The 13,212-nt window shown below is 32.0% G+C and overlaps 1 protein-coding gene across 4 annotated transcripts; it reads left to right on the top strand.

The window, feature by feature from the left end:
• Positions 1-999: 999 nt before the first annotated feature.
• Positions 1,000-11,594, top strand: LOC105133832 (uncharacterized membrane protein At4g09580-like). 4 transcript variants are annotated; one of them, XM_011037964.1, is made up of 7 exons: positions 1,000-1,524; positions 4,559-4,611; positions 4,996-5,088; positions 5,176-5,399; positions 6,247-6,313; positions 10,258-10,368; positions 11,408-11,594. In XM_011037964.1, the coding sequence occupies exons 1-7, from the start codon at positions 1,104-1,106 to the stop codon at positions 11,429-11,431; spliced, it is 993 nt and encodes a 330-aa protein (XP_011036266.1). In that variant the 5' UTR covers positions 1,000-1,103; the 3' UTR covers positions 11,432-11,594. The 4 variants fall into 4 exon arrangements, with proteins under 4 accessions (XP_011036266.1, XP_011036267.1, XP_011036268.1 ...); XM_011037965.1 differs by lacking the exons at positions 10,258-10,368; positions 11,408-11,594 and adding an exon at positions 7,283-7,379; XM_011037966.1 differs by lacking the exons at positions 10,258-10,368; positions 11,408-11,594 and adding an exon at positions 7,268-7,294.
• The last annotated feature ends 1,618 nt before the right edge of the window (positions 11,595-13,212 follow it).

The raw sequence follows: 13,212 nt of genomic DNA, 5'->3' as shown, positions 1-13,212 counted from the left end.
TTTTATTTCTCTATCTATATATATATATATATATATATATATATATATATATATAAGGTTCTAAAGAACATAAATGTTTTTTAATTTTTAATATTTATTTAGAATAGACCTGGATATAATTTTGAGTTTTATGATTTAAGAAAAAAAAGCCAAGCATTTAACTTAACATAACCTTATTTCTGTATTTTTAATTAACAATTTTTTTATGATAATAAGAATTAATGCAATATTTGATGGTGTGATCATATTTTATTCGAGAGCTATTTGAAGTACGAACACAAACAACAAAAAAAAAAATTTATATAATTTTTATAACAAGACGTGGCATCATTATTTCTACATTAAAATTATTAGTTCTTTTCATAAATAAAAGAAAAATTACTACCCATTGAATTGGAAATTATAGAAAACGTGGCACAATAGACTGCCACAGAGCACTGAACACCTGTGAATCAAAAGGCGGCAAAAATCTTATCTAACCCAATAGCCACACCCTGCCCGCCAAAATTTGCAACCAAGGCCACAAAAAACATTCATAGATTGACCAATAGTCGATGCCTATATGATATTTTTAAAATATTTTTTCTAAATATATTAAAATATTTATTTTATTTATAATATTATTATATTAAAACAAATCAATTTGATTTTTTTTCCAATAAAAACATATTTAAATATAAATAAAAGGATAAACACCAAACATGCATTAAAACAAGATATCATTCAATGATTTTTTTTTAATGAAATGATGCTAATTTTTTTTAATCATTCTTTACTTTTAAAAATTCACTAAAATTAATTAATTAAGTTATTAATTTTCTATTAAATTTATTTAAAATTAATCAAATCAATATCTAAATTGATTAAAAAAACATAACTCATACTTGTTTTTTTTATATATATATATTCAAGTTCGATTTTTTCCATGTATATTTATTATCTTCGTTGTAATTTATTTGTTCATTGGAGTTATAGAATATTTAATAAATTTTTAATATCTCAAAACAAACATTTTTCCTTGGCTTCCTTTACATGGCCAGCCCTCCACTGCCTGAACAAGATCCACCGTCTCATATTTTCCTACACCACACCCCCTGCTTAAAATGCGCACCCTCCTCAACTCAAGGCCACTAACACCATTGCCACCATGTCTCGCTTCAAATTTCAACTCTTCTCCATTTCGCTCTCTGTTTCACTACAGCCTTAGAACCAACAAGAGATTTCATTTCTTAACTCCTTGTTCTTCCTTAAAACAAAAAAAGAAACAACAGCAGACACTTAGAAAGACCAATGCCCCACAAAGTGTAAGGTGGTTCTTGAACACGAAAGGTGATGATAATGATGACAAGGTTAAAGGAGATGGTAGTGAAGCTGAAGAGGGGTTGGAAGGAGACACTGCATTTAAAGGTACTCTTTTGGCCGGAGTCTTGTTGGTTGGTGTTGTTGGTGGGTTTGGTGCTGTTGGGTATATCTACAAGGACCAGATCAATGCTTTCTTGAACCAGTTTTCTGGCTTCATTGAAGGTAATTTCTCTTTTGTGAATTTGGGTTCTTAGTTTCACTTAGTTGCCGTTGAATTTTGTTAACTAGTGATAGAAATTCTGTATATTTAGGTGTCATTTTTAATAATTCAATGACCCATTTGAAATTTTAGAGGAAAGCTGGTTTCTTCAACCAGGAATTTTTTGGTTTCTCGACGAGTTGTTTGCAATTGCAATGAGTTTCAGCTACAAAGTTATTACCATAATGTTGAGTGATTTTTGAAAGCTCGGTGAAGGTGTGTTATAGTAGCTTTAAATTAGAGTAACGAGTTGGGATTGCTGAGAGTTTTGTGTGGATGGGAATTTCCTTTTTATTTCTTAGAATTCAATTTCAGGCATGTGGATCAACAGTTTCTACGTTGAAGTGTACAATGGTGTTTTTCAGTATCAAGTTATTTTATCTTTGCATGGAACACACTTCTTCCGAGCTGTGAATTTGTTTGAGCTTGTAATTTTAGTTAAACACCTTTGGTTTGATGTTCAAAATGTCTTTTGATAAACCTCCAGCAGTCAGAGTGCTTTTTTTTTTTTTTGTAAATATCTTTTACAGTAAAGTTGCTTAAGAGTATGTGACAAGAGGATTATGGAGGCTTTCAATTTATGAAGAAGCTAACTGTGTAAAGGGACTTGATGGTTTAGAATGTCAAAAGTTTGCCATAACCGTGTTAAGAAAAAAGAGATTTTAAATCATCAATTGAAACGAAAGTGAAAAGAGACTTCGAATGAGAACTTATTTAGAAGTCTTCAAATGAAAAATGACTCTGAAATTGTCTAGTGTGTTGGAAGGGAGCAGAATTCTAGAGAACTGTTCCAGGATAAGGTTGGTGTTTGACATCTTCAAGCTGTAGTTCACCAAGGACTTCCAGAATCATTTAACTGAATTGAATGTGATATGAAGCCCTTTTGAGCTGATATTTGTTTTGTTTGTTTCTCTTCTTTCTTAGAGTTAAAAAAACACTGGGTAAAGTGCTCCATGGTGGAGACTATTAACTCATGCTCTCCTTTTGGCTGGTTCGAAAATGGCAAAGGATTACTTAGCCTTTCTTGGAGTCATCAGAAAACAGGATATTATTAAGGATGATCTTATAGGCCTACTACAGGATCTTTTGCAAATGATGTTCCAGAGAGGAGCATGAATTTACTTTCACCGCCTTGGGTCCTAAAAAAATAAATTTTTTTTCTTGAACATGAATAGCCACACCTTGACTGCCAAAATTTGCAACCAAAGCCACCAGGAAAAAGAAAAAAACACAATCCTAGATTGACAAATCACCATAGATCTGAGAGGGTCGGGGGATTTCTAACGTCCAAAATGGAAGATAAGAGTGGGATTATGTGGTAAATTGAAAAACTAATTGTAAGCTTAAGACAAAGAGGCCTGACCTTGGTAAATTGGTGGCTAGCAACGTCATATTGGTAGGGAAATGGTTAGTATGGTTACTTCAGAACCATGTTTTATTTGGCTTGAGGTGATTTGAAGCTTGTGAGGTTAGAGTAAATCAATTGGGATGCTAAGGTTGGAGTTAAATCCACCAACTTGATGAAATCTTGGGTTCATTCTTTCTAGGAAAGTGAAGTCTCTCATGGAAAATCATGCCACTATTTAATGCAAAGCACTTGGATGGAGCAAATTAGAGAGTAATCGCGCATGTATTACATGCATGACCTATTGATATGTCCATGTACTACAGGTGCATCCATGCAGTTGCATTTGTAGTGTATGTGCGACCAACAAAAATTAAACGTAGGCCTCAAATAGGCAGTGAGTTGTCTAATTTTGTAAGCATTTTGTCCGTTCTTTGTGGCATGTCATATATGCATGACCAACAAAATCCCATTTTAGAAGCCACCTTCTATACCAAGTTATCATTTTAATGGCCAATGCCTCTGTTGAGGTTAAGCTACTCATCTAAGAAACCCACTACTTGCCTCACATGCCATTGATAGTGGAAATATTTAATGTTATCAAAAAGGTTTGGTTCATCTATATCTTTTTCTATCTTGTCATCCTAAAAAGGTTTGTATACTACTTCGACAACAATCTGTCCACATGGTTTCTCATTTTGAACATCAAGAGTCACAACTTTCTGCTTATCTAGTGTTAGATCTTTCAATGGAATGACATTCATACCCATCTTGTCATGTTTTCCAACCTAAGGAAAACAACTCTTCAATCATTAAATATTTCCACCATTAATGCCATGTAAGGCGTGTGGTGGGTTTCTCCTTGGACGAGTAACTTAATTAAAATGATGGCTTGGTACAAAAGATGGCTTTTGAAATGGGAACCAAAAATGGTGGGGAGAAGGGATAGTGTGCTTCCAAAATTAGACAACTGAATGTCTTTCTGAGGACTATGTTTATTTTATTTTATTTTTTTGTCGCCCATGTACTAAACATGTGTATATAGGTTGTGCATGTACTACATGTGCGTATCAATAGGTCACACATGTAGTACATGCAAAAGGCTATGCTAGATTAGGAAATATTTTCCCAATTGTGCTAGTTTGGGAAATGTTATTTTTTCTTTTTGCTAATGTGGGAAAAATTTGCAAAATAGAGATGCTTTTTAGATAATGTAGTACATGCAAAAGGCTATGCTAGATTAGGAAATATTTTCCCAATTGTGCTAGTTTGGGAAATGTTATTTTTTCTTTTTGCTAATGTGGGAAAAATTTGCAAAATAGAGATGCTTTTTAGATAATGTAGTACATGCAAAAGGCTATGCTAGATTAGGAAATATTTTCCCAATTGTGCTAGTTTGGGAAATGTTTTTTTTTTTTTTTTTTGCTATCGTGCTAATGTGGGAAAAACTTGCAAAATAGTGATGTGTTTTAGATATTTGCTCACATGACCTTTGCTTTAAGTAGTTTCTGCTCTAATCCAAATGAAACGGTGTAGTTCTGCCAGCCTCTTGCTTTTTATATTTTAAGAGAGATAAAGAATGCAGGCTTATGGTTAATATATATTTTAATTAATGCACCCTTTGGAGTCTCATTCGGTTATTTTGTGGACAGGTTATGGACCAGCTGGATATGCTTTATTTGTAGCGGTTTATGCAGGATTGGAAGTATGCATTCTATCCTCTTCCTTGACCATAGTACTAAATGTCTTGTCTTTAATATATTTTACTTCAAAGATTTATACAGAATCATTTTCTCATGGCATGTGAAAGAGTTCTCGTTTCTTTAGCCCTTCTATTAAGGAAAAGTCTACTCTGGTGGGATTATAACTGAATAATTGTTCAAGTGTGGACACACCCACATGTATTAATGAAAAAAAGAAAGAAGAAGAAGATACAAGTAGCACTATATATCTTTGTGAGCACATGATAATATTCATTTTATGGGTCTGTGTTTTCTGAATCCTACATCCTCACGATTTTTTTGTCCAATAATAGATTGATAATAGTTGTTATTTACTGAAACTGATATGAAGTACCTTAATCTGCTAGATTCTTGCAATTCCAGCAATTCCATTAACCATGTCAGCAGGTCTTCTTTTTGGCTCTCTTATTGGCACCATTATAGTCTCTATAAGTGGAACGGTAAGCCTGCTTGTTTTTATTACAAATTTATGAGTAAAAATGACCTTGTGTCTGAAAGCTATAGCTGATAATCTTTTATGTTTTCAGGCTGCTGCAAGCATTGCGTTTCTGATAGCTAGATATTTTGCTCGAGAGCGCATTCTTAAACTGGTTGAAGGGAATAAAAAATTTCTTGCAATTGACAAAGCAATCGGGGAAAATGGCTTCAAAGTTGTCACCCTTCTACGTTTGAGTCCTTTGCTTCCATTTTCTCTCGGGCATTATTTGTATGGATTGACATCTGTTAAGTTCATCCCCTATATCTTGGGAAGGTTTGCATGTTGTCCATCTTCTAGAATACTTGCTTTTAAAGTTGATTTTCTGCATTATGAGAGTTCATATCTGGTGGCCATTTAATTGTTTCAACTAGCCTGAAGGTTGATTGCCATTTGTTTGCATTTTGTTACCTTCTTTCTTTTAAAATGAACAGTGACCCCTCCGTGGTTCATGTGCTATGTCTGTGTTGTTCTTCTTTGCCCTGATGGTAGCTTGATTCCAGTTTTGAACAGTATTCTTATTGACAAAGCATGCATTTTTTGCTGATATAGAATTCAAGGTTTATGGTCATGTAGTATTTTTTGTTTTTTCAATTGAAACATCTAATAGAACAACAATATTTTTGAAGTTGTAGCTATCTTCAACAAAATTGTGAAGGTATCTGAATTTTTCTTGGAGGCTATTATGTGATGATTAACTTACATATTTCTTTTGCTTGAAATTTCAAAGATTATTTATTTTTGCGAGAAAGTTTTGAAACTTATTCTTGGCTCTGCTGCATCTTATAACATTCATAAAAACACATGTAATAATGGGAAAAACTTTGCTTGAATGTGTCCTACTATGTACTATTAATCTTCAACATCATCAGCATGATTGCTAGGGTTGTGAATTTTTTTTATAAGGATTTTGATTAATTAGGGTTTCGTGCTTTGATACCAAGTTGTAAAACAAAAACACATGAGATATTCAAACAGGAGATTTAGATGTGAAAATTACTGTCCTTTTGCTCTACACTCATATTATATTGGAAGAGTAAGTGTAAGATGTACATTAGATGAAATAAATTAGCTGACAAACTTAGCTGCTTAATATTAATGTGATTGTGTCAACATCATGCAGTTGGTTGGGGATGCTTCCAGGAACATGGGCTTATGTGAGTGCTGGTGCATTTGGCCGTGCAATCATTGTGAGTTTCTTTGTACTTCTTGGCTATACGGTGAATTCTATACATATTTGGGCAACATTTCTGAGCTTTAGTTTTTGTCTTTCAAATTGATATTTATTTTCTGCCACTGAAAGTGTAAATAAAAAGTTATAACTGGTATAGGCTAATGATTATCTTATGGTTTTACCATAGAGAAAATGAGCAAGTGCTCTTAGTGCTGATGGCCGCCACTGACCATAGCATTAACAACTGAATGCTATGGTACAATGGCATTGGCATAAAGATGGAGAAATCATATGTTCTGAGCATCTTTTAGGTCCTGTAATCTTAACCAAGACAAGCTCGTCTCTCTAAATTAGCTAACCCAAATCCAACAACCCAAAATCCATAAGGGGGAAATTTCTTTTATATTCTGGGCATAATAATGTTTATTGTATTATTTTATTAATGGTTAAAATTTTTAGGTTTTGAGGAGTTTAATAAAAGTGCAAAATAACTTTAATCCAACCGTTGGATCAAGCTAAAATTATAATGGAAGATTATGAAGGACCTGTTTCCTCTTGAGTCAAAATTTCATGATGATCAAAAATCAAGAAGGCAGTCAAATAAGGCTTGAAATTAATTTGCGAGATTGTCTTTATATTCCTTGTATTTGGATTTTTTTTTTCTATTTAGATTAGGACTTTAAGTTAATTAGTGTTTTACTATTTATACATCCTAATGCTAGATGAATTCTATTAATTAGGTGAGTTTTAATTATGAATCATTTCCTATAAAAGATTTTAGTTTTAATTAAAAACCCTTTTCTCATAAAGGATTTTATAAATAGGGGTGTCTAGTTTATTTTGAGGCGAACATTATTATTCATACTTTGAATAAAACACTAAAGAGTTTTCTCTAAAATTCTCTACAACTTAGATCTTTAACTTTAGAGCTTGAGAATCAAAGCTTTAACAATGCTATACGCCATGTTAGTTGGTATCATAGTAGGCTGGCCTCTTTGATGGACGAGGACGGTAGCAACCCACTCCATGATGCAAGAGTGGAGGCCCCTTGAGGCGTTGTGTGAGCTTAAGAGCAGAAACTAGATTGTTTGGAGCAAATCATAACAAATCTAGCTCGACTAACAAGTAACACAAACAAGGATTGTGGAAAGGAGGAACTTGATTGGAGACCTATCTCGAGGCTAGCTAAACCCCAATTCTATTCCTTAATTTGATGAGAGATTTTCGAAGAAAAAATTTATTAGGTGGTTGGCAAAGTTAGAAATTGACTTTTATTTCATCAAGGTTCCTTATCATTGAAAAGTAGGACTTGTCATATGCAAACTTTCTTGTGATGCTAGAGAATGATGGTTTGAATCTATAGACTTTAGAACTCGTATTGGTATGCCTTTAATTTCATTTTGTCATGATTTGAGACGATCATTAATTTTGGAGTTTATACAAGATAATTATGAGTATATTTTATATTGGCTACATAAGCAAATAGATTATTATTATTTGCTTTATGTTCAACCTTCTGGTGAAGCAAAACTTCAAAGTTATCTAATCATGTTAAAGATAACGTGATCAAAAAGGTTGTTGACAACTAGTTTCAATCTTTTGACCTTAGTTGGAGATGGTAGTGGTAAACAATGGTTTTTCATTCATAGATGAAATTCTTACAAAAAAAGAACATGGTAATTTCTGACAATTCTCTTAAATGTATTTTAAAAAATTATCTTGAAGTTTCTTTATATTCAAAGGTTGAAGTGCTAGAATAGATGATGATGATGAGATCAAGCTTGAAGAAAAAGAATGTGTGAAGGAACTACAAGTGAACTTCACAAGAACAAAAAATATAACATTAAATATGGAGTTTCTTTTTTAGCTTGTGCACATCATAAATTAAATTTTGAAGTTTATCGGGCAAGGACATGCTATTTCATGAAAATGTTGGCTACAATTTGAAATGTTTGTTCACTTGGAGTGGAAAAGTTCTAATTCGTGGACAAGTTTTTTAGAAGTAGAGATGACTGACTTGGAGAAATTTCTTCCATATTCTTGGCATAATAATGTTTATTGTATTATTTCATTAATAATTAAGAATTTTAGGTTTTGAAGAGTTTAATAAGAGTCCAAGATGCAGTTTGGTAAATCATGCATAACTTTTAATCCAACTGTTAGATTAAGTTAAAATTTTGACAAGAGATTATGAAGGCCTTGTTTTCTATTGGATTAAAATTTAATAATGATCACAAATTGAAAAGGAATTAAAATAAGGCTTGAAACTTATGCGAGATTATTTTTATTTTTCTTCTTGTATTTGAATTCTTCTTCTTCTTCTTCTTTTTTATTTAGATTAGAACTTTAAGTTAAATTGTGTTTTACTATTTTAAAAATCATAATGCAAGATGGATTCTATTAATTAGATAAGTTTTAATCATGAATTTTTTTCCATAAAGGATTTTAGTTTTAATTAAGAATCATTTTTTATAAAGGATTTTAAGACTAATATAAATAGGGGTATCTAGTTTATTTAAGGAGAACATTATTATTCAAAATTTTAATAAAATATTAGAGGGTTTTTGCTAATTTTTTCTATAGCTTAGCTCTATAATTTCAGGGCTTGAGAACCGTCGCTTGCTTTAACCATGCTATATGTTGTGTCAATTCCAACTACAAAATCTCTCAAAAACAGCATGAATTTAAGGAAAGCAGGTGGAAGCAGAAACTTTCAAGAAGTGAAAGGAAATGTGATGTAGAACAGAAAAGAGAAGGGAGATAGGGAAGAAGAAGAGATGAAGGTAGAGAGGGAGAAGCAAAAACAAGTAGCAGAGAGAAAGTGGCACCTAAAATACAATATCATGCAAACTGTTTGACAATAATAAACTAGATGCTTTGTATATAGGCACCTAAGAAACTGTAGAATTTTAAAGAACATAAAATGACATATCAATGCATTTTCCTCCTAATATAAAAATAGTAAAAATCCTAAAGAGGGCATCAATCAAAATGTTTTATGTAACCATCAAAAAGGGGGAAAATAAAAGGAAAGGAAAAGACGGTAAGCTAATGAGTTGCCTGTAATTTATTATATTAGTATGCTGATGAAGTTTGATTGTTAAATATTGTATGTTAGGTAGTTGGCACATTTTTCAAAGCATTTGTAGTTCCATGTAGTGTATCCATATTTCTGTAGAGATTTATGATACTTGGTCATTTGCAAGAAACAAGGTTAATTATCTGAGAAATGAAGAATGACACAACTGGTAGGAGCCTTCTTGCCACTTAAGGACTAATGGGAACAAGCTACAACTGAGGAGACCATTATCAACTAGAGAACTGGTAAGGAATGAGAGACTGAAGTCTCAAGTCTCAACTAGAAATGAGGAGACATGATGACGAGAGAGTTTTGATAAGCCATCATTTTTGCTGATCAAGAAACTAAGTCTCTAAGCACAAAATTAGCCATTTAGTTCCAAGAGCAGTATGTCTTCTCTTTACTAGGATTACTACTATGATACAATAACAATAACAGATACATCCATATTAGTTCCAAAAAGACCTGATTTGCATCTTCTAACTGGATGCAATTCAGCCTCTACTGCTGATGGAAGTCATAGGTGAGGAAGTACGGAATAAATTCCTGTCATATGCTAACTGCGTTTGCTCATATATAATAATCTGTATATACAATATCTACACCGAGACAAGGTACAGCTTGTTTAATTGGTAATGATGGTTTAAGACATTATTATGGTCCTAGCTGGAAAGAAGCGTGGATATTTTGCAAAATCCACTATCAAATATTAATTAGTCACTCTAATGCTTAAATTCAATACCACCTTAAATATGGTATAAAATTTCCAGTTCTGGTCGCCAGCTTTGGCTCAAGAGTACATATAGTCAGCTTCCCTGTAAACAACCCCCGCTCTTCTTTCTCTGCCTTTATTTCTAAATGCTATCTGTGTAATGTTTCAGCAAGAGGAATCTGAGCTTGGATTAAGGGAAGGTAACAGTGGGCTTTGGACCCTTGGACTGGGATTATTGGTCACAGCTATTGCTGCAACTTACGTAACGCAGCTGGCTAAGGTAAGATATCATTAATTAGAACTTTGATGAAATATATTTCTACTCTTAAGTGATACTTTATTAGAGGTAATGGTAACAAATGTAATGGCATTGTGTATTCTGGTGGCAAGTGAAATCTAGCTTACCAAACACATTTTCCTTGATGCTGGGCTGATGGTCCATGTCAAATGATTAATTGACTGAACTGTGGTATATAGCATGGAACTCATGCAGTGAGTGGATCCAACAAGCAATTGGCTGTGTGCACTAATCATATGGGCTACACATTCGATGGTGTTTGAATCAGGTGTAATGCATTCCTTGCATGATTTTGAGTAGAGAAAACCCATTCTGAAGCCAAATTGGTTCAATATTTTCTCAAAATTTTTGAAACTCATGCCACCGAACTTAATCCTGCTCAGCCAAACATAATTATTATAATGAAAAAAAAAACGGATGGAGGTGTTATAGCAATAAAATGTATATAAAGTGCAAGTGGAAATTGCATTAATAAATCAATAATTCTACATCTAAAATCTCTTTAAAGTAGATTACACATTATTTATGAATGATAAGGGCAAAAGAATATGTTACTGAACTTGAAGTTCAAATGTAAGAGTAGATTAATGAAAGCATGACAAATTACATTGACCTATATCCATACAAATAATATATGGTCTCGACTAGCAGATCAACTGGGATAAATTCTTACTTGCTGCAATTCAGGTTTGAATGGATTGCATAACCGATTCCAAAAAATTGCCATGCAATCCACTCACTAATTGTCTCTTCTTCTCCATCGCATTCTGTTGCTGGTTGCATAACATGTTTGATGAATCAGTCACTGCAAATAAATGTTTGTCAGTTCCTCCGTGGTGTGATACTTGGATCTATGTAATATTCCAAGAGTCCTAGGGCATAAAATCTTTATGGGTTATTAGTACAATTTCTGGGAGTTTCGTTAAATTGGTTTTTCCTTTACATTCTTTTCATGCATACTGTATTTGGTTACCATGTGTCTCTTACTTGTGTTTGATTTTCTACTCTGTTTATGATGCAGGATGCTGTAAAGGATATTGAGTAGAAAGTAGAAAACATGGAGTAGTTTGCCCTTGCCAGCACTGTAACACTGAAATTGAAACTGCAAGATGATTGGCGCATTACCATCTTGTTAATCCAAGTACATAATCTAAGCCAAGCTAATGAAATTGGACAGTTTTTCGTCCATTAAGGTTATTTGTTATGTAGATAAGGTTTTTTTTTTTTTTTTTTTTTTTACAGGGCTTCAAAATTCTTGTGGACTTATTCATTTTTCTTTTCCACCTAGACTCAAACCTTCCTGCATGATATTTGTGATTGTACCAAAAAAGAGGTCTCCCTTTCATGAGAATTATTATCATCATTAAAAAAAAAAGGTACTATTTCTCCAGACATATTTTATTATGAACGAGAATACTGAATTTACCATTTTACTCTTCATTGAGGGTAAGTTGTCTTTTTGACATTTTTGAATTGATTGATGGCAGAATAGATAGTTTCTTTTTAAATTGTATAGTAAAATAACATAAATGTCTTAAGAGTAATACATTGGTGGATGCTATTGAAGTATATTTGTGTTTTTAATTGTAAGATGGACGGTAAAATAACCTGTTTGCTCTTATACAAAAATACTCTGACAGCCAAATATGGATGTTGTGCTCTTGTCTCTTTTTATTACATAGTAAAAATAGATCATTGCCTTTAGGGTTTTATTTTTTATGCATTGGATCTAAGGTTTTTTTTGTCATTATTTTATTAGTTTTTTTTGTTATTGATTAGAGTAGTTTTGTCATTTAATAGATTAAAGATATTTAAAAAAAAGTTGCAGGTATCAATTGCTTTGTTATTTTTTGATGCATGCAAATGATTTCCCAATGATTGTGAATAAAATAAGTATTATGTATTATTGAATAATAATTTTATTACACTAAAAAGATATTTAGAAATAGCTTATTATCTCAAATAAATAATTTTTTTTGATGAAAATAGTAAAAATTTAAAAAGATAAAAATAATATTTTTCATGTATAGATAAAAGATGTGTATTCTGTATCTTGAAGTATATTCTCAATGTAATGAAAAAGTATTAAAAGTAATGTAATGTTGTTAAGATGAATCATTAATTTTCTATCTCAAACTTTTAGAATATATAACTTAAAAAATATCTAAAACAATATAAAAATAAATATAAGTGAAAAATGATATTTATAAATACTATTATGCATATTACTATTCATGACTAGTAAACCAAGATGAACTAAAAATAGCTTGGTTAAATTAGAGCTTAAGCTTTGTTGGGCTCGATCTAACCAAGGTTCGTGGAGTTTAGCTAAGCCTGACTAATGGAAAAGAGAGAGAGAGGAGGGTAGATCGGTTGTGCCCTAGCCCAACCAAGCTTCAATAACCATTTTTTTTATTGTATAATTTGCACCCTTTAAAAGCTTGTAAGTATACATGTTTGAAAGGCTTTAATAAGTTATAGAGGGGAAGAAAACACTTTCAATGTATGTTTGCATAAAAATGTTACATGTATGTGCTTATTTTTGAATATTTGCTTATTTTTTTAATTCATTAGAGATTTTTATCAATATTTGGATATAGTAATTATAAAAACTTGAGATAGTGGTCACTGAAACTTAAAGATAAATAGTAACAAGGATGTAAAGACAAGTGGTCATGAAGATCTGACGACATAATAAAAACTTCTTTATGAAGGTTTCATAAAGACCTTCTATATTTAAAGACATGAAGATGCAAAATATATATATATATATATAAATTCAAAAGATGATTTTTGAGAATTGTTTTATTTGAAGTAGTATATTGC

The sequence above is a fragment of the Populus euphratica genome, unplaced genomic scaffold (genome assembly GCF_000495115.2).
Source record: "Populus euphratica unplaced genomic scaffold, PopEup_1.0 scaffold54.1, whole genome shotgun sequence".
In the NCBI taxonomy this organism is placed as follows: Eukaryota; Viridiplantae; Streptophyta; class Magnoliopsida; order Malpighiales; family Salicaceae; genus Populus; species Populus euphratica.
The sequence above is the reverse complement of the archived record's forward strand: the minus strand, read 5'-3'. Positions and strand labels throughout refer to the sequence as shown.